Source organism: Natator depressus, chromosome 1 (genome assembly GCF_965152275.1).
Source record: "Natator depressus isolate rNatDep1 chromosome 1, rNatDep2.hap1, whole genome shotgun sequence".
Classification (NCBI taxonomy): Eukaryota; Metazoa; Chordata; order Testudines; family Cheloniidae; genus Natator; species Natator depressus.
The window spans coordinates 135354499-135381908 of record NC_134234.1 but is presented as its reverse complement, the minus strand read 5'-3'; the positions used below and the strand labels follow the sequence as shown (position 1 = coordinate 135381908).

The window sequence follows — 27410 nt, the reverse complement described above, 5'->3', positions numbered from 1 at the left end:
ACTTCATTACATCACTGGATTTGCATCAAACTTTATTAAAAAAAAATAAGGTGTACTGAAGGATTCCATTTATTTACAGCTATTAAAAATTTTACAGAAAACAATAAGTTAGCAGGTAATTGAAAGCTTAATCACATTAAACACTTTACTGTAAAGAAACTTCATCTAACTGGATATTCAGTTTAGGCTATAGTGCTATTTCATTTAAGAATTAACGCCAAAAACACATTAACTGAAGGTGTGTTGGATAATACAAACTTAACATTCAATTTCTTGATTATGATAAAGGGCAGTTCAGTACAGCATAGGCAGTCCTCATTTCAGTTGAAGTGTGTGTCTAACTGGGAGAAGCTGCCACCCATTTTTCAAAAAGCGAGCACTAAGATTCTTGTCTGAATTCCACTTGGCTTTACCTGAAGGAAGAAAGAAGTGTGGAAAATCATTAGTACCCTCCCTTTAAAGGGTTCCTGACACGGATAAGATGAAAGCAAGCTTAAATGCAAGAGCAAGTTTCTCTACTTCATCCTTTTCTACACCAGCTATTGCCACACAGTCTGTGCTGTGCTTGGAATACTGAGCATTGGACTCTTCAAGAATTTTCAAATTGAATGCCTTGCAGAATATTTTTCCAAGTGTTGAAGGATAGACTGCAAAACAGCATTTAGGGGTATAAATCAACCTCAAGCTAACCTCACTTCTCTAATTTATAGGCAGGATTCTGCTAATTCTGCCATGCTGCAAAATTTACCTGTATGGGCCAGCTACCATGGAAATCTAGTTTTCCTGGCAGTTTGAACTCCATCTTTTGATCTCATTTAGTACCAGGACTGTAAAAGTTTTGTTCTGCTTGATTTTACTTGCCTTAGAAAGCAGGAGGATGTTGTTTTGTATTCATATTTCAGTGAAGTGATAAACCAGCATCTTTACAAGGTTGTCAGATTTCTCTCTCCAGTGTATTGTAAACTAGCGCTGCCATTTATCTGTTACTAACTAGAGAACCTGAACATGCACCCTACCTTCCTTCTCTTCTTCCCTCAAAGCGACGCTCTCCCCCCAAAATTGTTGCTTTAGCCACTTGTCCCCCCAACCTCCTCTGCCAATGCATTCTCTATTTGCTTTCCCTCCCATTCATATCCTGTGAAGCTGGAACAAGGGTGAGGCATACAGACTCCATAGCTTATAAGGGATGCTGATGTTTGCAGCATGCTAAAGTGGAGTCCTGTAGCTTGCTAATAACCTACTCAATTAAGGCTCTTTTGAAAGAGGTTCATAGATAAGGTCTTGAGAGACTTATCTAGCCTGACTTGTATAACACAAGCCATGCCACTTTCCTGCATTAATTCCTGCTTGAACTAGAGCATACATCAGAAAAATCCAGTATTGATTAAAAATGTTAGTGATAATCTACCACAGCCTTGCTAATTTATGCAGTGGTTAATTACCCTCCTTGTTAAAAATTGCATCTTTAGTTCTAGGGCTGTTGATTAATTGCAGTTACTCACACAATTAACTCAAAAAATGAATCATTAATTGCACTGGTAAACAACAGAATACCAATTGGAATCTATTAAATATTTTTGGATGTTTTTCTACTTTTTCAAATATATTGATTTCAGTTACAACATAGAATACAAAGTGTACACTGCTCACTTTATTTTTTATTACAAATATTTGCACTGTAAAAATGATAGTATTTTTCAATTCCGTTTACACAAGTACTATAGTGCAATCTCTTTATCACGAAAGTGCAATTTACAAATATAGCTTTTGTTTGTTTCTTACATAACTGCATTCAAAAACAAAACAATGCAAAACTTTAGAGCCTACAAGTCCACTCAGGCATCCTTCTTGTTCAGCCAAACTCAGACAAACAAGTTTGTTTACACTTATGGGAGAGAATGCTGCCCGCTTATTTACAATGTCACCAGAAAGTGAGGACAGGCATTCGCATGGGACTTTTGTAGCTGACATTGCAAGGTATTTACATGCCAGATATGCTAAACATTCATATGTCCCTTCATGCTTCGGCCACCATTCCAGAGAACATGCTTCCATGTTGATGATTCTCATTTAAAAAAAAATTAATGCATTAATTAAATCTGTGGCTTAACTTCTTGAGGAAGAATTATGTGTCTCCAGTTCTGTTTTAACTGCATTCTGCCATATATTTCATGTTATAGTAGTCTCAGATGATGACTCGGCACATACTCATTTTAAGAACACTTTCACAGCAGATTTGACAACACAAAGGTGGAACTAATGTGACATTTCTAAAGATAGCTTCAGCACTTGACCCAAAGTTTAAGAATCTGAAGGGCCTTCCAAAATCTGAGAGGGATGAGCTGTAGAGCATATTTTCAGAAGTCTTAGAAGAGCAACACTCCAATTTGGAAACTACAGAACCCGAACCACCAAAAAGAAAATCAACCTTCTGTTAGTGGCATCTGACTCAGATGATGAAAATGAACATGCGTCAGTCTGCACTGCTTTGGATTGTTATTCAGCATGGACGCATGTCCTCTGGAATGATGGTTGAAGCATGAAGGGACATATGAATCTTTAGCACATCTGGCATGTAAATATCTTGCGACATTGGCTACAACAATGCTATGCAAACACCTGTTCTCACTTTCAGGTGATGTGAACAAGAAGTTGGCAGCATTATCTCCTGCAAATGTAAACAGACTTGTTTGTCTGAGTGATTGGCTGAACAAGAAATAGTACTGAGAGCTTTGCTTCTGAGAGCTACTGACCTAGGATAAGAAGCAATTTAACTTGTCTGACATGCAGTATAGCTGCAGTTTTTATTCTTTGAGGCAAAGTACAATGAATGACAAATATCACTGAGACAGGTGTCACTCACTGTTGAACAACTGTGTAGCCTTTAATACAATAATTGTGGTAATGCACAGGATGGTGGTCATCTCTGTTGAGGAAATGACTCTTGCCTTTAAGCATGAAAGGCAAAAGTTAGAGCTGAAAGATTACCAAAAATGTTTTAAACCTGTCCTGCTACTGCTATGAATTGGAGAACCAAGAATATCAGGGTTGGAAGGGACCTCAGTAGGTCTAGTCCAACCCCCTGCTCAAAGCAGGACCGATCCCCAACTAAATCATCCCAGCCAGGCCTTTGTCAAGCCTGACCTTAAAAATATCTAAGGAAGGAGATTCCACCACCTCCCTAGGTAACCCATTCCAGTGTTTCACCGCCCTCCTAGTGAAAAAGTTTTTCCTAATATCCAAACTAAACCTCCCCCACTGCAACTTGAGACCATTACTCCTTGTTCTGTCATCAGCTACCACTGAGAACAGTCTAGATCCATCCTTTTTGGAACCCCCTTTCAGGTAGTTGAAAGCAGTTATCAAATCCCCCCTCATTCTTCTCTTCCGCAGACTAAACAATCACCGTTCCCTCAGCCTCTCCTCATAAGTCATGTGTTCCAGTCCCCTTATCATTTTTGTTGCCCTCTGCTGGACATTTTCCAATTTTTCCACATCCTTCTTGTAGTGTGGGGCCCAAAACTGGACACAGTACTCCAGATGAGGCCTCACCAATGTCAAATAGAGGGAAACGATCATGTCTCTCGATCTGCTGGCATACGTATACATCCCAAAATGCCATTGGCCTTCTTGGCAACAACGGCACACTGTTGACTCATATCCAGCTTCTCGTCCACTGTAACCCCTAGGTCCTTTTCTGCAGAACTGCTGCCGAGCCATTTGGTCCCTCGGCTGTAGCTGTGCATGGGGTTCTTCCGTCCTAAGTGCAGGACTCCGCACTTGTCCTTGTTGAACCTCATCAGATTTCTTTTGGCCTAATCCTCTAATTTGTCTAGGTCCCTCTGTATCCTATCCCTACCCTCCAGCATATCTACCTCTCCCAGTTTAGTGTCATCTGCAAACTTGCTGAGGGTGCAATCCATACCATCCTCCAGATCATTTATGAAGATACTGAACAAAACCGGCCCGAGGACCGACCCTTGGGGCACTCCACTTGATACCGGCTGCCAACTAGACATGGAGCCATTGATCGCTACCCGTTGAGCCTGACAATCTAGCTAACTTTCTATCCACCTTATAGTCCATTCATCCAGCCCATACTACTTTAACTTGCTGGCAAGAATACTGTGGGAGACCGTGTCAAAAGCTTTGCTGAAGTCAAGGAACAACACATCCACCACTTTCCCCACTTCCACAGAGCCACTTATCTCGTCATAGAAGGCAATTAGATTAGTCAGGCATGACCTACCCTTGGTGAATCCATGCTGACTGAGGGCCAGAAGAGATGAAGGGCCTGATTTTCCACTATCCTGCATCTAGCTCAGTAACTTTCAGCTTTTCTCTGACATATAGCCATGAAATTAGTTATGTGCTCTGAAGAAATGCTGCAGCAGTACAGGAACCCTGTTTAATTCCACCAGGATTAAGTCATTTTGGGATGGGATCCTGTCAATAGCTACACTCACTATAGACTGCTTGAAATGCCCTCATTCGGGGTGGGGGAGGAGGAAGAGTGTCTGTCTTTGATTGTAAGCTCCATGGAGCAAGGACTGTCTCTGTATTTGTACAGTACCTAGCACACTGGGGACCTACTGTCATATTCCTTTAGGATACCATGTGATAGGACCTGTACCAGTACTATTGCATTTTGTAAAGTCTTCATGAGCTGTAATGGCAGTAGAAATACACATCACGGAAAATCCATCCTCAAGTTAGTTCCTTTTTGCGCCCTTCTGCTATTTCTCTTGCAATATTTCAGCTTACATTTAAAAAAACCTTTAGGTGTGATTTCAAATAAAAATAATCACATACTAAACTGTAGTGTTATTACAAAAAGCCATGCACATGACTGTTTGATTCTGAATCCTCACACACTCAGACCTCACTTAGGTGTTCTGGGAAACGGTAGTACTGAAGCATGAGGTATGAAAGCAGTTGGAAAATGAATGCTAACACCTCAAAGCTGTAGCAGCAGACCTGTGGCAGTCTAGTTTTTGGTGCTGAATGCATGCCCATACAGCTGAAATGTGGAGGAAAAAAACAACAGCAGCTGCTGAATGCACAACTGATATTAACCGCTGATGCACGGTAAAAGCTTTAGAAGAAGCTGCACCCTCAAGTCAAGGCTGGAATAAATATTTCCTTTTCTATTTAATAGTGTGGCTATAAGTATCTGCATTGTGGGGGATATTTTCCAGAACAAGATAGGCTCCCAGTTCCTCTTGAAAAAAATCAGTGGGAGTTGAGGAGAGATTTGCAAAGGGCAATTAGGCACCTAAGTATTGTATCTAATTTATACCCCAAGATTGTATGGGTTTCAAACATCCATTTGGAATGCTAACAAAGATTTTAAACACTAATAGCACCCCATCTATCAAGATTAACCTTGATTTCTAGAAGTTATTTTATTACCGCTTTGTTCAAAACAATTCATCCAAATTCATTAGTGGCAGCATGCTCCACATAGGAAAGTGTATAAGGAATTGGAATGAGGAAGTCCTGACAGCCCTATAAGTATTAATTACTCTCCTATACATACTTTATTCATTTCTTCAGCTACTCTGCTCCTCAGTTAGCAGCTCTTGTGTTTTGGTTTATAGTATCCCTGCAGTAATCTTTAGCCCTTACTTCACTTAAAAAAACCCAACCCACTTTAGATTACCGTGCCTTAACATTACTGCCTTGATTTATGCCCCAGCTAACTTGTTGAACCAAGCACATAATCTCTACAGCTAGCTCAGGGAGCACAGTATTGAATATCAAGTGGGCTACCACTGAACCAACCACCTGTGCACTCCCTCTTGGTATTTTTGTTCTCCAGGCTTGCACTTCTCCTTCCCTCAGCACGACCACCTCCGTGCTGTTCCTACATGCAGGATTTGCTCAGTGTCATTAGCAGCCGAGGCAAAGTGACATTCACATTCTTAATTTCACCCCCATGTTCCTGCTGGGCAAGCACTGTGTGGAAGCAGCAGCACAGGGAGCTTTCTTCCACGGTGGGGAGAATTTGATCCCTGATCTCCAGCTGATCGTAGGATACATTTAGGTGTCTAGTCCAACAGGAAGGATTTACACAAAATATTGAATTCCCAGGATCCTGTGGTAAATTTAAATCAATAAATCTGTACCATCTTTCTTAAACTCTTAAGTCCTGCTTGGGTCCTTTACTATGAAGATACTCATTTTAATACAAGATATACCCTAATGTAGTATAACATTATTCTTGGTACATAGCCATCTACTGCACACATGGTATCTTTGGTAACACAACAGTTGCTCAAGTGGCAACTCCTCAAAGAATTCTCACTTTTTTGGAGGTGGTTCATTACTTCTTCCTCTGCTATTTGACCTCTTTTTGCCCCGACTCCTGGACCGAGAGGAGCTTCTACTTCGGCTTCTGCTACGACCACGTGTACAACTACGACTTCTGCTGCGACTACGACCTCTCTTCTTCTTCCCTCTACTATGTGACCGCCTTCGTTCCCAACTTCTTGACCTGCTAGACCGCCATCTTTTCTTGCTCTTGTGGCTACTTTTTTTCCTCTCTGATTCTCCATTTCTTTTGTAAGAATGATCTGGGCTAGGGCTGCTCCGTCTTCTTGACTTGCTGTAATAGTCCTCATGATGGCCTGTTCTGTTTCTCCTTTCAGAGTTTTTAGCTGACAGATTGGTCCGTTCAGGAGAAATATGTATGTCTCTATTGGCCTCCCAAAACTCATTGTGTGGATTTCTGAATACGTGAAGAAAGTTGCAGTGTTTCCCTCTTGGGCATTTCTGCCTTTCAAATAAACCTGCAACAGATATTTTAATTTTTTTAAAAAGAAGGTTACTGGTAATGTTATACAAAGGCAACAATTCTATTTTTTTAATGAAATGTCAGCCATTTTAATTAAATATGTATTTTAAAAGATTTGTTGCGCTTAATCTTTTGGCTTTTTCCACTATAGATAGTCATACCACGCCTATCAGCCTCATCGACAAAGAAAAAACACACTTCAATTCTTTTCAAAGATTATACTCTAATCTTACTCATGAGACACATCCATCCTGATATTAGTTTTAGCTTTCAAACATTCTAGTATGTCTTATACTAAAGTGAGCTAGTAATTTTATAACTTAACTTTCCTACTTATGTAAATTGGGCAGGATGGGTGTTAGTTAAATCTCAGGGATTTTTGGTAAAGGCATGAGTTAATCGGCATGGACTGGCCCCTTATAGCCTAAGTGCTATCCTGGAGGTGCAAATTTTCTGTTCAAGATAAATACATTTCAGATTGTAGCAAGACTGAGGTAAGAGTCAGCTAAATATAGTTAACACTGATCATAATGAAGAAGCTATGTTTTAACGTTTCAGAACCAGTTAGGTTGCTGGTTTTGAATGAGATATAAAAATGTACATCCTGCCTATTTTACAATCATCTGTTATCCCAAAACACTCTTCCTAAAGGTTGAGGGTGTTACTGCATCCTAACTACAGTCAGTTTCCTAAATCCCCCCGGCAGTGTCAGTTGGACACCATATACACTTTCTGCCCAAAGCTTGTGTAGTCAAGTTAGTACATGTTTTCAGTTTGTTGCCTTGCACCCCAAAAGGTTCCTGTAATTTTATGTGGATCTCTCTGATTTGAAAGCCAGTAAGACATCACTTCTTAATCTTTCAGTTCTCTAATAAGTCTTTTAGTAATGAGAGACTTTCCCTTTTATAAAGGTTGATCCCTGACATACCACATATAGCAGTTTTCCACCTTGTCACTGGGCAAAATTCACACTGAAGTTGTCGTCCTGCATACCATCGTCCATTGAATAGAGTAAGGGCTTCCTGACAGTCTCGCTCCCTTTAATTTAAAGATAAGGCAGTCTGTAGCATTATTGGGATATCATACAATCCTTTAAATTCTGTTCTCTATCAAATGTGGACTCTTACTGCAGTGTGGGGATGGATCACATATATAAAATGGGGTTTAAGTGACATTCAAATTTAAGTAAAATAGAAATATGGAATTAAACCTTTTAGAACCCAACAGGAAAAAGTAAAATTGTATTACTTGGGTACTGCTTATGATCTAGCGTATATAACCGTCAAACGTCATAAAGAGTTAACTGCAAGGCACTTACGATTGGTACTGAACATATACATTTCCCCGCAGGTGAGGCTCAAAGTTGCAGCTGACCTAAGAGGAGATGAAATGTTAGATTAAGGCTTCTGAAATACTGAGAGATCCACATAGTTCATTCATGATGGAACTATACGCATCCCAGTTTAGCTCATACGTAGGGTGACAAGAATGTAAAAGTATTTTATTTATCAATTCTTCTGGCGTGGTTTTCACATACAGGTTTAATAAAACTGAATACTTAATTCTGATTAAATAGAAGTTTGTTTAAAAAAAGTATTTGTGGTATATTTGAACAACATTTAAAATGGTTTGCTTTGATGTTAAACATAGGAGTTTTCTTTTCCCCTATAGCTGACAGCTTTTAGTTGAAAACACACACACACACATCTCATACTACACCTCATGCTCTGTTAATCAGGTTCTGTTTTATTCTCTAGAATTGCACCCTGGGTAGGCAACACTGATGTGTCACCACATGATTAATCCTCCTGATTACATGGTGTTCTGTCCAGCTGGACTGTAAGAAGGCATCATCAATACTACAGAGGCAGTCAACACCACCAGGACTCTTAATAGCTAATGACAGTTAGTAGTAATAAAGGCTAAAAGTGCTGTTGGAGCTGCTAATGCTCATCATTAGACACTAATAGCACTTATAGGAGAGGAAAAACTGACAAGACAAGGGGGAGAATGAATAAGGAGATGGAGAAAAACAACAGAGGTGAAAAATCAGATATGAAAAAATAGCCACAACATGTATTTCAACAGACAAGCAATGCTGACACTGGAAAAGTTTGATATTTTGGGAGGTGGGGTTGCCACCCTTTTAAATATGAGATACTCCAGCTCTGAAGTGGGCACTAAGCACTAATTCCTAAATTCACATATAAGCATCTCAATCTGACTAGGAATGAGGAGAAAGAAGGCTACTAGGCAAATAGCTCTTAAATATTTAGCCCCTCCTGTTGTTTTCTTTCCTGTACTGGACCAAAAAGTTGGTTTCATTCCACTGAAAGTGATTTAAAAGCTCTTTTGATGGCATGGTTTTGTTGCACAAATAGATTTTTCTAATCTTTGAAATGTTACGTAAAGGTACATTATTTCAGATTTAACTTACTGATCAGATGTATGTTACCCAGGTTGAAAATGCTTAGGATAGGAATTTTCAGACAGATATAGGTGAAATACTTGAATAAAGAGAATGTGGTATTAGCAAGTAATGCTACAGTCAACATTTCTGGCTCAGACACTGTAAAATAACTCAAGCCATTAGATATAGAATGGCCCCACGGCAGCATAATACAGACAAGCTTTTACCAATAGTGTACCACAGATTACACCATTGACATGCAAGAAATAAGCCGAGTGCGCACTAGGGAATTTTATAAAAATACCTACCAGTGCAAGTTAACCAATGGTAGCTTTAGTGTTGACAAGGCTCTGCAGCTTCAAGTGTTTATCACCATGTTAGTTAAACCTGATGAAAAGCAGGTTTAATTGCATGGCGGTACAACTGGGACTGGCCTTAGGAGCATTGTCTACACCTGGACTGGTGGGAATTTGTTGTTGTCTTGTCCCACAGTAATAATGTCCAGCATGAAATCTGAGAATGAATTAGGTGACTCCTATAAGGTTCTTTGTAAGGGCTTGATGCAAGGTGTCAAATCCGTACAATATTATATTCAAAGGCATAGGTGGTTGTGAAAGCCTGCTCCTGAAACATCTTGCAGAGTGCATCTATCTAGATCCCATCTGCTGATGTTCATTCCTACAGTGTGTGTCCCTTTACTCTCACAACAGTGGATGTTATTTTCAGAAATCCTTTGGTTTCAGAAGATCTTGTCTTTCAACCATTTATTTCAGCTAATATTTTCTTTGATAAGGCATCAATATCCTCAACCATTGTCATTCCAATCTGAGTTTCAGATCTTCCAACTTCGGCCACATCATCAGCTAACTCAACTCCTATATATATTACTGTGTAATGAAATCCACTGAAAAGTCATTGTATTGCCTTGCTTTCTGATCCCCCAAGCCTCATTATCAACAATGCAATTCACAGCGTTCAGGTGGGAATTTTGTTTTGTAATACAATTCCCAACAATGGACAAGTGTATTGTACAACAGGAGAAAAATATCTGGGGGGAAAGGAAAGGCAGAGAGTTCAACAAAAGGAAAGAGGGTGGAGGGATAAAAATGGAAAACAATCAGGACTGGTCATGAGAAGATATTTGTCTTTCTTGGAATAGATCAGAATTAAGGCTATAAGAAAAGAAAATCGTGGTTTTTTTGGTTCAAAGGTTGTAGCCACAGTTGATTAAAGTTGTGGTTTTGGTGTGGAGGGCCTGAGCCCCTGTGCTCTAGAGTTGGCCCCAGGCACAGAGAGACTTCTGAAAGCCTGTGGGAGGCTGGAACTGCTGGGGCTCTGCTGTCCCAAGCCCTGTGTCTGTGGGAGGCACAAGTCCCAGCCTGGCCCCATTCACTTAGGCCTCCCCAAGCCTATCCTCTGGTGCAGCTGGGCAGCCACAGAAAGCGAAGTCCTCAAGATCGCACAGAAGCTGCTTCTTGGCGGACCTAGCCCACATCACTTGGTGGAGGCAAAACTGCATCAAGTCAAAGTGCAAGGCCAGCACCAGCAGGGCCGAGTGCAGGCAGCAGCACTCACCACAGAGCTTGGGTAGTGAGCAGGACAAGCCTCCTGGGAAGCCTGGCCTCAACCCACATGGATCCCTGGCCCCATCCTTCTCCTCAGTGGCCTCCGCCCCCACCTGCTCAGGACAAAGGGGCAGCCAGGCCAAATTTGATTGCACGGCACTGCAACTTGGTGCAGGAGGTCCAATGCCACTCAAACTTGCAGCAACTATAAAAAGCTGGTGTTTGGTCACAGCTGCAGTTTCTGCAACAAATTCTACCATTTCTAACTAGTCAGGTACTATTCAAACATTTTACTTTCATACTCGTTCAATCTGTCAAACAAATATTTTTCTGCTCTTCACCAAGTCCTAGTAGCAAGTTACATTTTTAAAAAGTGAATTAAACAGAAAGTTGACTGTGTTCTAAATAAATCAAGCATATAACCATTTTACTCCATTAAATTACCACAGGCATAGCTTGTCAGGGGAAAGGGGGGGAAGGTGAGAGACGCACAGCCATGGCAGCACTGCTACCTTTACTTTGGCTAAAAGGCTTAGTCCTTGGGCTAGTAGGTGGTTGGTAAAATTTTCCAGCCCTGAAAACGATCTGAGAATGTGCTGGCCTGCTCAAAAGCTTAGTAAGATGAGGGCTGAGAAATAAGCAGATTGTTTCAGAAGGTAATTTTATAGATATGTTGTGAGTTTGTCCCAGAATACGTTTTGGGAGGGATTTCACCTAAATCTTGAAGAAATATAATCCTCTGTGATGACACAGAGATTAGTTTACAGGTGCCATCAGAAATACGCAGTTTGAATTGAGAAATTGTACATAAACTTAGCTATGACCTATTCCACAACTGAGATTTACACTAGTCAAGACTGGCAAAGGAACAATGAGATGTGATGGTTATCGCTGGGCTCATATGCATACCTTGAATTGAATAACCTTTCCCACATTCTTGAACTCAGGCAGTACATCTTCATAGAAGTCTAGGAACTGCTGGTAGGTTTCCTCCTCACTGTACTCAAGACTCGCATCCGTATCATAGTCATCTCTTCTACACTGCTCCATCCCAAACGTAACAAACATACCTCTGATCAGAAGCGTCTGACTAGATGTTGGGTAGTTATGTTTGCGGGAACACCTATATAATTTACGATAAAGAAAAAAACCTCACTTTCAGCAAAGGCTACACCTGCTAAAGCTGCAAACATTTGCTATTTCTGGACCCACTAACAGCTCTGAATTGCAAGAAAATATTCTAAAAAGGAGCTTCATTTGTGTAATTATGGGAATCAGCATATTTCAAGGAGTAAAGCAGGTAATTCAAGACAAGTTTCCTGATAGTTTTAAAGCATCTTGCCATATACAAATGCCAATAGTGTTCACAAACACACAAAGAATCATCAGTTGGAAATTTCAAAAATGATGAAAGGCATTTATTCAAATGCTGCTATTTTGGAATGTCTGTTCAATTTTTGAAGGGTCTTGCAAGATATTTTAAAGTCTTACTTCTGTAAGAGCCCCTCCATTCTTCTCTGCAAAATTAAATAACTCTTATTGAAGTTAATGAAACTACTCTCATCCTTTTGGGAAGGGGAAGAGGAAGGAAAATTAGGCGCCAGCTTGTGAACATCTACAGCTATGGAAATACTACATTTTACAAGTGACAGCTCTGTACAGAAGTTTTATTTTAACCTACATCACATCATATTGGTGGCTATAAGTGGCCTTCAGATGCTGCAATACGGTGTTCACCGTAACAGCCTGAAGCTCAGTGAGACACCCTCAAATAGTAATCTCTCTGTCTTGCTTCTGAATGAGAAGGGTTTCACTATGCTTTAGGATCTCTGCTTCAAACACTCCCCTGTTCACCCAGGTAACTGAGGCAAAAAGCTCTGTCCAAAATGTGCTAGTTCTTTCTTGGAAGCACACTTCAGAGGATACATCTTAAATACAATGCAGTCAAACTACCACATTTATTAAAACTCTATACAAAGAAACCTTGTATGATAGGAAACTAAAATTGGAAAATATAGAAACCCTGTTACAATAAAGCTAGGAGGTTTGTTCATGATATACGAATGTAAACCCCCGTTTAGCCAACCCTCCATTTTCCTGCTCTCCGCATTAGCCAAACAACCAGGACCCAAGGGCCAGAAGCGCTGCTAGCTAGTGCTGCAGCATTGCACTCTCCCATTCTCCAGATTATCCCACTTTCTGATTATCCAATCTGGCCCCGGTCCCAATTAGATCAGATAAACGGGATTCTGCTATACCGGATCAGACCAGTGGGCAATCTAGCTCGGTATCATGTCTGACAGCGGCAAAGAGCAAATACTACAGAGAAAGGTACAAGCCCTGGAACAGAAAACTATGGAATAGGCTGTCCATAGGAAGAAAGTTTTTTCCTATCTCCAAGCAATTAGTGATTGACACATACTTAGATCCTACCTACTGTAAATATGTTTTCATTTTTGACACGAGTCTAACTTTGAGTCCTACTAAGCTCAACCTCAACATGTAGACTTCCACTGCTTATTTATGAATTATACAAAAAGGCTTCATTTCAGGTTTAAATTTGTTGCCTTTCAATTTGATGGTACGACCCCTTCTGGTATTGCAAAATGGTAAGAGCACCCTACTGACCTTCTGTACCATTCATTTTATATATTTCATAACAGATGAGTGCCCAAGAAAGGAAACACGTGTGATTCAAGTCATGGGAACATATTAGGGCTTATTAAGTTTTCAGAGGCAATAAGTAAGAGATTAGAAGGTCAGGTAGTTCTGTTCACCTTGTCTTATGAGAACAGGGGGATTCCCAATGAAATTAAAAGGAAACATTTAAAACCACTGACATTTTTATTTTTACACAATACATACATAATTAACCCATGGAACTCTCTGCCACAATATACCATTGAGACAAAGAACTTAGAAGGATTAAAATGGGTTAAATAGTAATCTGAGTAATAAAAATGTCATCTGCAGTTGAAATAGCTAGGATGAGGTTTAAAAGTGGTACCAACTCTCATCTTTCAGGATTGAAGCCAGCCATTAATTGCCAAAGAAGCTTCCCCAGAATTATGTTGTAGAATTGTCCATAATGGGTATTTTGCATGTCTCTCTCTAAAGCATCTAGTACAGAGCACTTTTGGAGAAAGGATACTAAATTAGATGGACCATGTGCAATGACCATGTGTACTGTACAAATAATGAGATACTGGAAAATCACGTGACACTTCCAGTCGTGCAGATGTACACTACCTTGTTTTTGTAGCCTTTTTAGGTGCAGTGTATGCAAATTTAAGTAGACATCTGACTGGACATATTCTTTTGGAGCTGCACCAATAATAACAGGAAACTGCATATACTCTGATGACATAATGATCTACCTCTGCAAATGCTTCTGCTGAATCAGTCAGTCAGATCAAAACTGGGACCAGACTATTAGCAGTTTGATGTTCTAATAAAAAAAGATAACCCAATTCTGACTGTGCACTGCTTTTACTCTCAATTCACAGCTGTATAACTGAGAACAGAATCTTATCTAGTAAGTCTACAGGAAACCCACACAGCAATAGTGAGGAGATAATCTGATCACAAACCTGTAAGAAATCCCAAAGGAGCAAACCCCTTTCAACCATGTTATATTTCCAACATTTGACCAGTTACCTGTCTCCAAATCTGCAGGATCCTGTTTTGATATAAAATGGGCAATTAGCTCTATCTTTCTCCGTTCCTATGTTCTCTGGGGGTTCTGGGTTATGCCAGGTAGTGCCATTTTCCAGCTGTTTAAAAACACCATTAACAACATATCATTACTTTAACAAGCAGAACACAGTAAAATAAATAAATAAATGTGACAGCAAGGAGTCAAATTCAATACTTATGTAACTCAATGTTATCTCCTTTGACACCTAGGTGAGTTTGAACCAAGGATTTTAAATACTGCCCTGTATGGTCATCCAAGTGCTTCTAATCTATCTAAAGATGGACAGCTCTTCCTTGGTAACTACACAGATTCGAGGAAACTCTACAAAGAAGGAACTTAAGATCACAAATGGAAATTTTCCATTTGCCAGAGTGCAGGATACATTAAGTTTTTACAAACAACGACAGTACTCAGTCCTTACACTGGACTTGCACCGTCAAAGAGAATTATGAATATTCTTTCTTGCATTAGGATAGCCCACCATTCTAGCATAGGGGGATCCTCAGGGAAGAGATTCACCTCAGAGCAAAGCAACCCCAGGACTGAGAGAGTGTAACAGTGGCTAAAGACATCTTTGCACCCCCTTTCCTGAATTGGGCTGAATGCTTTCTGGCAGGAACTGAGGGTTGGGTCCATTAATTGGGCTGAATGCTTTCTGGGAGGAACTGAGGGTTGGGTCCATTGTTTATCCTTACAACAGCCCAGTGAAGTAGGTAAACAAGTATCAATTTTTATGCAGATAGGAATAATGAAGTACTAAAGTTAAAGTAACTTGGCTCAAGGCCACAGAAAAAAATCGGTCAGAGCTATGACTGGGATTAAAACTCAGGAATTCCCCATTTCTAGTTCTGTCCTCAAGCCACTGACCTGGGACTCCTAAAATGCAACATGAGATTACCAAATTGTAAATATTTGTTGACTTGAAGCAAAGTTGGAAGCACCCTTCAAAAGGTGAATTTTACTCATTTTAATAAGCAAAGCAGTTTGGAAAAGTATTGAAGTAGTGCTTCTCACACCAAATAAAGTGAAAGCTATAATTATTTACAGTTGGCACTTCTACTGGGGCTAGCACCATTTGGGAGGGGGCCAGGGCAGAATGTCATTTGGGGCTTCAGCAGTGGTAGAACTCACAAACTGAAACCTCGTATCTTTCAATTTCAAACTCCAATATACTACATTTTCCCTTTGTTTCTCTCCCAGAAGTATATTAGAGCCCTAGACAATAAAAACAGTCAAAGAATTCCATCCAGATTTTGTCAATTAGAAGTTTAGTTTCCTTGCTCAGTCTAAATATAATTGAGAATCCAACACTATTCCAATGTGGCTAATAGCAATCAACTCTGAAATGGGTAACTATAATTAAGTTTACTTCTTAGATACGTGCAAGAGTCTATTCAGTGCAAAAACCTTTACAAACCTTTACTGACTGGGTGAGATAAAATGAGTTGTTTTCTTTTAAAGAAATGGAAAGACTGAATGCAGGCACTGAGATCTAATTTAAGAACATTCTGCAGATTTTCTTACTACTTTTGACCAATTTGAGATCTACACTCTTCCAGGTAGCCAAGTGGTTCCCTCTTTATTTCAGAATCAGTACTTTCTCCTGCTGCAGACTGCTTTTATTCAAAGAAAACATACCATCATAACAAGTCTTCAGTGGCCCAGAAAGCAGAATCCCAAAGTCATTCTGGACCTGGCTCTCCTGAACAGCAACAAGCACTCTCAGCTGCACTGCTACCAAATAGCCACAACTGTGCTTAATTATATGTTCCAGCTAGTAAATACATTGTTTATGGCTCATGGAAACCATTACATATTAAATTATACAAGGCCATTAGCTTCTCTTCAGAAGAGATTAATATCATGCCAGAAAACAAAAATCAGATGGTAGTGAATAGTGATCTTTCAGTTCTTTATTGAAGAGAGACTGAACATACCTGACTTTCAGCTTGATCCAGCATCTTCTGCACAGCTTCCTATAAATGGTGCAAACACAGGACTAGTGAAAACCCTGAAGGGAGGTAACGCATCTGGTTTCTTTAGTTAAGAACCTAATTTGCAATATTTAATGACCATACTCTCTAAAGTAGTGTGGTGGTTTGTTTTAAAAACACTGAAAATTTATATTTTGCTTTGCAGTAAGTCAGACCCCCTATAATGTTGTTAAAGGATACATCTGAGAAGACTTCGATGTAGATGATCGTTTTCTAATATCTAAATGCTAGAGCACTTCACAAAGTTACTTTTGAAGCTAGTAGTTTTCTCTCTCTATTTTTGCTGCCACTGAACTGTATGTTACTTTGCACACCTAAACATATCTGTGGCACTAACACTCTGCTTGATAAGTGGGCATAAATATAAAATGGAATTCAGGACAAACCAAGAGAAGTGACCACTTAAGTTTAAAATGCATTTTTAATATTAATAAGTTAGCTTTGGATTTTCCTAGTCTTAGGTCTCTTTGCATACACACAGCCCACTCAGTAACATCTATAGCAAAAGTTTTGGATTTTATTTTAACTCTGGTATTCTCAATTTTTTTTTTTATGGACTGAACTATGTATTAATAACGAATGGCTCATGCACCCACCTCCCCTCCCAGTCACAATCATGGGGACCACTTCTCTTCCAAGTGTTGATCATATATATTCTCTGGGCAATTACAGCAATCGTTTACATTGAAGAGCAATTTTAGGAGAGTATGTAATGTATTTATATTGATTTTAATGTAATTTAGCAGCTGAAACAAGGTGCAGAGTCAGCACCATTTGACCATGTAGTTGTCTGTGGCCCACCATCAGGTGACCACGAAGAATTCAGGAACCAGTTTTAGCTAACAATTCAGAAATTTCTACTGGCCAATTTAAGCATGACATTTATTCTGTCAACTCAGTAGTGCTCTTCTATACTGTATACTGGATTCCAGGAATTAACAACTAACACCTTATTTCCACCACTCTCTTCCCCTTTAGTTATCATTTCAATCTTTCTATTGTTTTCTCTTCTCTCCATTTCAGACTGTCCCACCATGTTTGAGGTTCTCCTCATACCTTCATCTTGGTTTGGACATCTAGAATCATACACAGAAGACATGCATCATAGCAACTTTCTGTTAGGTGGAGGGAGAGGGGGAGTGGTGGATAGAACTGCTTTTGCAGCCAGACAGCACAGTATTCCCAGCTCCTGTTTACCCAGGGAATGAGGGACATAATTCTGCCCCAGCTGGGTAAGTGCTGACTGCTGAACCGAGTCCAACCACCCTTTCCTTCCTTTACAGTCTCCACTCTTTCATTCCATTTGGATCAGTCTTCTATCCTCTTAGTCTACTGTCCACTTCTACCACTCACCCACATTTTACTTTTTAGTTTTATCTTTATCCAGACGATCATATCTATATCTTGGTGGCTGCCACCACTCATATCGCTTCCTCAGTAGTTCCAGAGAGTGACTGACAATTTCTGTCAGTGTTACTCTTTTGCTTCTACAGGAGAAGTACAGTAACTCCTCACTTAAAGTCATCCCGGTTAACATTGTTTTGTTATTAGGTTGCTGATCTATTAGGGAACATACTCATTTAAAGTCATGCAATGTTCCATTATAAGGTTGCAGGAGCAGGGGCTTGCCCTATTCTGCCTGCCCAGTGCTTCTGCTGGGAGCAGGGTCGGGGTGCAGGGGCTCGCCCAGCTCCGCCCAGCATTCCAGCTGAGGAGCAGGCAAGCCCCTGATCCCGCTCCCTGGCAGGAGCGCCAGGTGGGCAGAAAAGGGCAAGCCCCCATGCCTCAACCCCACTCCCTGGTAGGAGTGCTGGGCAGGTGGAGCGGGGCAAGCCCCTGTGTCCTAACCCTGCTGGGCCCCTGCCTCAACCAAGCTTCACAATCATCATTGGTGAGTACAGTATTAAATTGTTTAAAATTATTTAAAACTTACACTGTATATGTACATAATGTCTTTTGTCTGGTGAAAAAAATTTCCCTGGAACCTTCCCCCCACCCCATCTACATTAATTCTTATGGGGAAATTGGATTCGCTTAAAGTAGCATTTTTCAGGAACATAACTACAACATTAAGCGAGGAGTTACTGTATGTACAGTAGCCTCAGTACTATCTTCCATTATTAAAAGCAGGAGGGAAAACTACTTGTTCTCTCTCCTCTCCTGCTGCAGTTACTTGAAGATGGCAGTGGGCTGAATCACATCTTTGTTTCTGGTGAAGCAGCTCTGAATGAAACTGAGTAGGATCAGATTGGTTTTCATCTCTTGCTGCTCTGGAGAAGTTGAAATGAGATGGATGAACTCCAGAAAGTTGTGATCATCCCTCCCCGATGACAGCAATGGGTCAACTTGACTTTGGACCTTTGTAGGAGGAAATCCAGGGGGACAGCTACAATCTCTCTAAATTCTAAGCAGATACTCTACCAAATAACTTTTTTTGGTTAAATTCATTATAAAGCTGTTAACACTTTTCAATATTGTATTCTTCCCCACCCAACAAGTTATGAAAAAGATACATCCTGATGAATGAGTCAGGTATAGAGGACCTGTAACATCTTTTGAGTAAGAACACTGTTAAGGAACAGCAGCAATATAATTCCAGATCAAAGTAAGGAACTTTTTAAAAATGATTACGTTAAGACTGCTCAGATGTCTGATAGGGAAAATATACAATACTATGTTAAGAGTTATCTTTAACGTGTCACATGTTAAGTGCACATGTGAGAATGAGTGCCAGCAATATACCTTCATATTTCCCCAATGCAAATAATTACAAGGGAAGAGTAATACAAGAAGCCATATGTTGCTACACAGACTGAAGGACTGAGGCTACTTTTGTATAATTTTTATCCCCAATATAAGGCTTCATTATAGTATAATAATATACTGAGGGTCTATTTCCAGGTCTCAGAAAAACACCTGTCAATTATTTCCACTCCCCGTTTTTTAACTCCAATAAATAGACAAGCTGTCTTTTGACATTTATATATAATTGTAGACTGTTACATTTGGTACTGTAAGAGGATATGCAGTGTGTTTATCCTCCCAGTGCAGGCATCACCTCTCTCTCTCTCTTCTCCTGTTGCTTCTGCTCCTCCTCTTCTCTCTCCTTCCTTTGCTGTTCTTCCCATTCTTCTTTTATCTTTCTCTTTATGAGAAGAAAGAAACTGTTCATTTTCTTGGTAAATGATTAAAAGAATATTCCTTCAAAAATACAATACATACACATATGTACGTGAATGAGAAAACTAGAGGTAAATCCAAAACCATCACCCAGGGTGGACTCATTTATATCAAAGCAACTTAAATTGTCAATTTTAATCATGTTTTAAATCACCAAGCAATAAACGCTGATTTAAATCTTTAATTTTAATCCTGCTTTGCATTTATACATCTTAATTATTTTCCTAAAGAAGTGCTGATTCTCATTGTTTGGTAACCATTACAACTTGCAAAAAGAAAAGGAGTACTTGTGGCACCTTAGAGACTAACAAATTTATTTGAGCATAAGCTTTCGTGAGCATCCGATGAAGTGAGCTGTAGCTCATGAAAGTTTATGCTCAAATAAATTTGTTAGTCTCTAAGGTGCCAAAAGTACTCCTTTTCTTTTTGCGAATACAGACTAACACAGCTGCTACTCTGAAACCTGTCGTTATAACTTGTTGATTTGCAACTAAATATAGCCTTTCCACTAAATTTGGTACTTTTTGCAAACTAGAAGGATACATGATATATATCTATATACATTTAAGCAATTATACGGCTTAACTTACATATTAGATTCTTAATGTTTATATTTTTAATATGGTAAAAAATGGTAAGTGATGCATTTCTTATTGACTAGATAATTTTGTACCTGTAATTTGTGTCAGGCTCTATTTGGATGGATATTTGAATTCAATCAAATATGCATAAAGACAGCATTTTAAAATATGTTATTACTGCAATGCGCTGGATACATAAGAAAAAGGTTAATTAAAACATGTTTTGCATTTAAAACTGATTTATTAAATAAAGGAAACAATCTGTAAAGAGTGAATTGAACTGATCACCAAGTCCTTCAAGATTTTAGAACTAGTTGATCTTATTCTCTCACATCGAGACTGGTAGAAGAAAATAAGCTTTCATACTTTTTCAACTCCCCATTGGTTTCTTAACTTTGAATGAACTACAATAATGTAACTGAACTTGCTGACTAAACTGAGATGATGACAATATTGTCTATGCATCTGCAGAAGAGCTACTGCTATCAAAAGCTGGCTCAGTACTTCAGCAAACTGATTCCAGATGCTCAGCTAGTGACTTTCACCAGTTCACTGGTTGAGTTTCTTCAAAACTTGGCAGCAATCATGTATTACTTAAATATTTTTATTTAATTTAAATTATTTTAATAGATTACAGTGTGACGTGTCAGTCCATATTCTTTATGGAAATACGCTTATGATATGAATGTGACATAACTGAGATATACTTTATGCAAGATGGCTCATGTGAGATATTATTGGAAAGGTTATCATTTACTGAACGTGATTATCCAATTTGTATGCCTGTATCAGTTCTGTATCTGAAGTTAGGAATACTGACTATGTATCTGTATTTCAACTATGCTACTTTGGGTGATGCCCCAGCTAACACTTCAGGTAAAACAATGAAAAAGCCAGACTGCGCTGATGGCCCATCAGCAAGAGACAATGGACAGTAAAAGAGCTTTGTCTTCCTGTGAACATGTGGATCAGCCTGTGAAGAATGGCTACAGGGGCCCTACAGAGGCATATGACCATGTCACTTGGTACTGGAACCCATCTTGAATTCTGTACTTTTCTAGGAGAAGATGGGGAGGTGGGTCAAACGAGGAAACAAAGGACTCCCGCCTTATGCAAAATCCTATTTAAGGGTGGGGAGTAAGGTAATCCAGGTCATCAATTTTCCCCTGCTACCCCACCCAAGATGACTACTGGAAACAACTAAGACTGAACTGGGGGAAAGAACTGGACCCAGGCTGGAATGGCGTCTGGCCTGTGAAGAAGATTATTAGAACCATATTTAGGGTGAGAATTTACATGTAACCAGTTTCTTTAGTGTATTAAGCTTTGTTTGTGTGCTCTGTTTTTATTTTCTTAGTAATCTGCCTTGTTCTGTCTGCTACCTCCTTAACTACTTAAAATACACCTGTTATAGTTAAAACATTTATTTCTGGTTTAGAATATAACCCAGTTTATGTGATTTCTAACTCGGGGGGCGAAAAGTTGTGCAGACCCTCCTCCACATTGAGGAAAGAGACCAATCTCATATAATTTTGGGTTTGTACTCCAAGGGGAAGGGGAGGTGAACATCTGGGTATTGTGGCAAGCTCCTTAAGCTGAGCCTTCGCAGAGCCAATCTCTGTCTCTCTGTGCAGCTGGGTATGGCCCTGTGGGTGTGCTTGGCTGGAAAAGGCTGGGGAGCCTAACACAGCAAGACCAGGTAAAGGGGGCCCAGGCTGGCAGAAGAGTCTGACTCAGTGGCGTCCCAGCACACCAGGCGACATCCCACGGAGTCCAACCCGTCACAAATAGGCCTTAACATATTTCATATTGTCATTTCAAATTTAAGTTTTAAGTCAGCACAATTTTTAACAATAAACCTGTATTTATATTTTAAATATGATTTTTTATTAAAAAATAGTAATAATTGATTTTTATCCATCCTGCCATCAACCATGTTATACACTGTAACCTTTCCAGAACTGAGTTTTTAGATTTATGGCAAGGGTGGCCAGAGCATTGCATAGATATCCTTTGGTGAGGAATGGTTTATATGTTTTTTAAGATCAAAACTGAAAAAAATAAACATACTGGACTTCCAAGCATTGTGTAACTGCTACACAACAGAAAGACATTAATATTTTTTCCAGATGATGGGCAGTATCAGTTAAACACTGTTCTCAATTTATACTTCACCTCTTCTTCTTCCTGAAGTCTTCTCGTGGCCTCTTCCTTTTCCTTCTTGAGCCTGAAATCCTCTTGAGCCTTTTCTTCTCTCAGCAACCATTCCTCATGTAGTTTTTGCCTACCAATAAAATCAGATGCTACTTAGCAAGAGAAGTTCAGTGTTCATCAGTAATTTGTGGACATACTTTTGTTTATATTTCAGCTGCCATGGTTGCAGACTTATTAAACATAGTTATAATTATTTAACACAGCAAGATATTATAAGTTTTTTTTCTTAACATTACATTTCCCCAAAAAGGTGCTTATTCATGTTCTTTTGAATTCCTTTGCCAGATTATGAGTTTCTTGGGATATGCTTCCAATCAATAGATCAACATTAATTCTGGGCAGGACTAGAACATAACTTAATATGGTTTCAGAGTAGCAGCCACGTTAATCTGTATCCGCAAAAAGAACAGGAGTACTTGTGGCACCTGAGAGACTAACACATTTATTAGAGCATAAGCTTTCGTGGGCTACAGCCCACTTCATCTGATGCACAGAATGGAACATATAGTAAGACAACATATATATATATATATATATATATATATACACACACACACACACACACACACACACACACACAGAGAAGGTGGAAATTGCCATACAAACTATAAGAGGCTAATTAATTACAATGAACTATTATCAGCAGGAGAAAAAAACTTTTGTAGTGATAATCAAGATGGCCCATATAGACAGTTGACAAGAAGGTGTCAGGATACTTAACATGGGGAAATGGATTCAATATTTGTAATGACCCAGCCACTCCCAGTCTCTATTCAAATCCAAGTTAATGGTATCTAGTTTGCATATTAATTCAAGCTCAGCAGTTTCTTGTATGATCAGCCATATGTTTGCGGCCATAATAGTCAGCCATATGTTTGTTGCTTATCCTAGGAGCTAAAACTAGGCAAAATAAACTGATTTAAATTTTCCAATTTAGTGATTTTGGTTAAATTGTTGCATATATTATGGATACAAGGAAATCCAGTTTCTCTGAAATTGCTGCACACAGAAAACTCTGTTCGATCCACAGTTACCGTATATACTCATTCATAAGCTGAATATTTTTGGTAAAAACGCGATGCATCAAAGAGCGGGGGTCGGCTTATAAACGGGTCTATACCAAAATGTGATGATTTTAAACGCTATAAAATCATTGAATTGATTATCTATTGTTGTTTTGTTTACCTGGAGCATCTGCAGGCATGGAGCCCCTCAGTTCCCTGTGGCCACGGTTCACTGTCTCCAGTCAAATTGGGACGCTGTGAACGCTCCAGGTAAACAAAGCGTCCCGACCCACCAGTGGCTTACCCTGGGCCGGGAGCCAAAGTTTGCCAACCCCTGAAATATAGGGTTGGCTTATGAAAGGGTCATACAGTTTTTACTATTTTTACCTATCCATCTTGGGGAGTCGGCTTATAAAAGAATGGGCTAATGAACAAGTATATATGGTAATTTTTCAGAGAAATCTGACTGTACGCTACATAATATGGACAAAAATAGATTTTGATTTACAAAATATATAATTGTCAGAGATTTCAACATGAAATTAAATAAAAGACTAAACAACAATTTTTCAACTGCAGATATTATTTTAAACTCTAGATTATTTACCTTTCAGCCTCAAGTTGTTTTTCCTCTTCTTCCAGTTCCTCCTCTTCAGGCAATGGTTCACTTTTTTCTGTGATTTCTGAGGAAAAAGTAACATGTCCCTGTACATACATCTAAATATAATTTTTCTCCTGGTCCTCATCACTATGTATAACAGAAATGCTATAATATAAACCTTCAAATTAGAGCTACCCTAGTTTTTTTTTTAAATTAGTTTCTCCTTAAACTAAACATCAAAAATACCATTTCTTCAAAGATATTCATGTGTTAGTGTACATGCTTTCCTTTACTCTTGTAGACTTAAACTTAAGATTCATTTAAAAAATATTTACTACATATTGTTTTAAGTCATCTGACACTGTATGTGGGTAATAACACACTACATGCTCAGATCTCCTAAAGAAAAATTCTATTTTATAAATCTCATTCTTCTGGAGCATCATTAAAATTGTATGTCTTCTGGTCCTTCAGCTAACGTTGCTCACATTTTAATGTCTCCTTTTCTTTGTGACAAGAAAAAATAAGTTGTACAAGTAGCAACAAAGTAGTAACAAAAAAGACTTATCTATTACCTGAATCTCTTAATCTGGCAAGCGCTTGTCTCTTTTTCTTTCGTTTTTCTTTCTTCAGAATAGCTTTGTATTTTTTATGGCTAAAGATGGTAAAGTACATCACTTGTATTATGAAAGGTTATCAGAACATTTTTGTTGTATAGTTAAACATTTCAAGTTTGTCATCAACAAAAAAAGTCATAAAATCAAATATGCTAAATAACACCAAATATTCACAGAAGCAGTATTTCTATAAAAGTTTTAGACATTACTTTAAAAAAAGCAGCAAAACTTGACTTTAGAACTCCATCTGGCCAGTAGTAATAATTAAGGCTACTAATTAAAGCTCGCTGCTGCTTTTGACATTACAATGTTGATCACACATGCCTTATCACGTTCTTCTTTGACTTATAACATGTAGGGACATGAGGCTAGCAGTGACAGTTGTTTACTCCACTTTCTCCCAATTATTCTCACATCTCCCCAATTATTCCTCGGGCATCTCTTTTGGTGGGTCCTCTTCCTCCTCTCTTTTGTTGTCTGTAGGGCCCTTACAACTCTGTCCTTGCCTTCTACCCTTTCTAAATATTGTCTGGGTGTATAAATACTACAGACAATTCTGAGATCTACCTTTCCAATTCTAATTTCTAGCCAACAGCACATCTCAGTCTGCATCTGACAGTTCTGCATCAATGTGGCTCTCCATCAAGGTAAATTTACTGCAGCCAAAACTGAACTCATGATAATTTCCTTCTGAAAACTTCTCCCCTTCTCCAGTTTCCCGGCACTGTTACCACCATCTCTAGCCTTACTCTCATTCCGGCCTGTAATTGGGCCTGGTGGAGAGAGAGCGAGAAGAATCCTCGTTGACTTCTCTCTTTCTTGCCCCAAATACTCAGGCATGAGCCAAACATATTGCTGCTTCATCCTCCACAACACATCTACAGGGGAGAGAGGGGGGCGCTGACTAACCGCACGATACAGACGGGACAGGCGCAGCGCGGGGCAAGGATCCTGCTTATGTCGCTGCCGACCCTGGCGCGGGGGGGAGGGGCGCTCCCAGGCTCCCCGTTGTTGCTAACGGCAGCACAGGGCGGGCGGGGGGAATCTCACTGCGGCCCGGGCGGGCCCGGCACCAGGGAGCGGCCCCCGGTGGTGCCAGCGTCAGGCAGGGCGAAGGGTCGTCACAGCAGCGCCCCCAGACTCACCCCAGCTTTTCCGGGGCCGCCGCGGGAATCAGCATGGGGGCCGCCATGTTGTGCAGGGAAGGGGGACGTCACATGATACGAAACCGGAAGAGTATAAAGCGGCGCCTTCCTTCCGTTTCCCTGGGTCGGGCGGAAGCAGGGACTGGTGAGTAAAACGGCGCATGCAAGACACGGGGACGACGGCTAAACCTGCGCATGCGGGGTGAGTGTCGGCTGCGGTGCGCATGTGCGGGGGGCGGGGCGAAGGGACGCGGGGGCGGGATTGGTGCTGTGATTTGATCCCAGACGGGGTGGGTTGTGCTCGTGCGCGCGTCTCTTTCCTCGGGGACCCATGCGCCCCTCCGCGCGCTCGGCGTGTCACAAAGGGCCGGAAATACCCCTAGGGAGGGGATGGCCGCGCGGGCACAGGCCGGTCCGGAGAGAGGCGAGGCCCTGGCACGTCACGGCCACTCACCCCGCCCCGCGTTTGCTTGTCCAGCCGTTGGGTCCCTGCGCGCGCCCGCTGCTGCTGCTGCTGCTACTGCCCCCTCCCGGCCCCCGCCCGCGTGCGCGGGCCGCGCTGGAGCGAGGCAGGAGCCGGGTCCCGGCGCTGCCGCCCTGGCGGGCGGACAGAGGCTGGTGCCGAGCGGCGGAAAACAGGCCACGCCCAGTGCGGTGCGCGGGGGCCATCGTGACGCGCACGGAAGGTGAATCGCGTAGTTTAAGGGATGGGCCCGGGGCCTGTGGCCGCATAGTTTGCACAGAGTGGATCTTAAATCCTTAAAACTCTTGGGGGGGGGGGGGGGGCGCTGGAGCCCTCTCTCCAAGTTACGGCCTTGCACGTGTGCTTGCCTGAAGCCTGGCCCTAAAGTGCTCCGTGCGCGTCTTGCTGCAGTGCCTGGGCCGGGCCGGGCCGGGCCGGGGGGGCTTCTTCCCAGTGCTAACTCTTTCACTTTTTTTGAAGTTGCATTTTTATTTATTAGGCAGACAATACAAAGAGATTCACTTAGATTTCTGACTCTGCGCTTGTGCCTTCAGCACTTTCACAACAGCCTTCTGCTCCTCAATAAGGAAAGCTGGTTTGAGTCTGTCACAGACACATTTAGCACACGTGGAACCGCCATAGGCTCTCCTAACCTGCTTCTTTATTTTTGACAACCTCATAAGGACTTTAGGGCACACAGCACGAACACCGCGAAGTCTTCCTGGACACGCACTACATGCAGACTTTGGTGCCTTGCCAACTTTCTTAGTGTAAAGATAAACAATCCTGTTACCTGGTGTCTGGGACAGCCTGGTCTTGTTAGAGGCTGTGTTGTAGGACAACCTACGACAGTATGTCAGACGCTGAATCATTTTTTATAATTACCCCATATTTCTCACACACACGCACATGGTTTCCACACCCAGAACCCAGAATTTCCAGCAGGGCATCCTCACTTTCTGTCCAAAATCTCCCAGAGGAATTCTGTCTTCCTGGACAGATGTGCTCTGTACAGGCTGGTAGGACACTACATTTAAAGTGTCTCTCTAGGACGGGGGGAAAGAGGTGATATTTATTGTTTAGACAGTATGGAACTACATAATTATACGCAAGTCTGAGTGCAGGATCTGGGAATGTGCAGGA

At 40.6% G+C, this 27410-nt stretch overlaps 2 protein-coding genes across 3 annotated transcripts; both read right to left on the bottom strand.

Moving 5' to 3' along the window:
* Positions 1-164: 164 nt before the first annotated feature.
* ZRSR2 (zinc finger CCCH-type, RNA binding motif and serine/arginine rich 2) lies at positions 165-25924 on the bottom strand. Of its 2 annotated transcripts, XM_074967336.1 has the most exons (12): positions 25805-25924; positions 24618-24697; positions 24049-24124; positions 22399-22507; positions 19521-19607; positions 16406-16444; positions 14429-14544; positions 11681-11894; positions 8115-8170; positions 7725-7834; positions 6308-6791; positions 165-413 (listed from the first exon to the last, which is right to left on the bottom strand). In XM_074967336.1, exons 1-12 carry the CDS (start codon positions 25849-25851, stop codon positions 410-412), a joined length of 1422 nt encoding a protein of 473 aa, XP_074823437.1. In that variant the 5' UTR covers positions 25852-25924; the 3' UTR covers positions 165-409. The 2 variants fall into 2 exon arrangements, with proteins under 2 accessions (XP_074823437.1, XP_074823445.1); XM_074967344.1 differs by lacking the exon at positions 165-413 and having other exon boundaries at positions 6304-6791.
* An 861-nt stretch (positions 25925-26785) lies between these two features.
* LOC141983188 (large ribosomal subunit protein eL34-like) lies at positions 26786-27141 on the bottom strand. The gene has a single exon (XM_074946022.1). The coding sequence runs from the start codon at positions 27137-27139 to the stop codon at positions 26786-26788; it is 354 nt and encodes a 117-aa protein (XP_074802123.1). The 5' UTR covers positions 27140-27141.
* Positions 27142-27410: the final 269 nt, after the last annotated feature.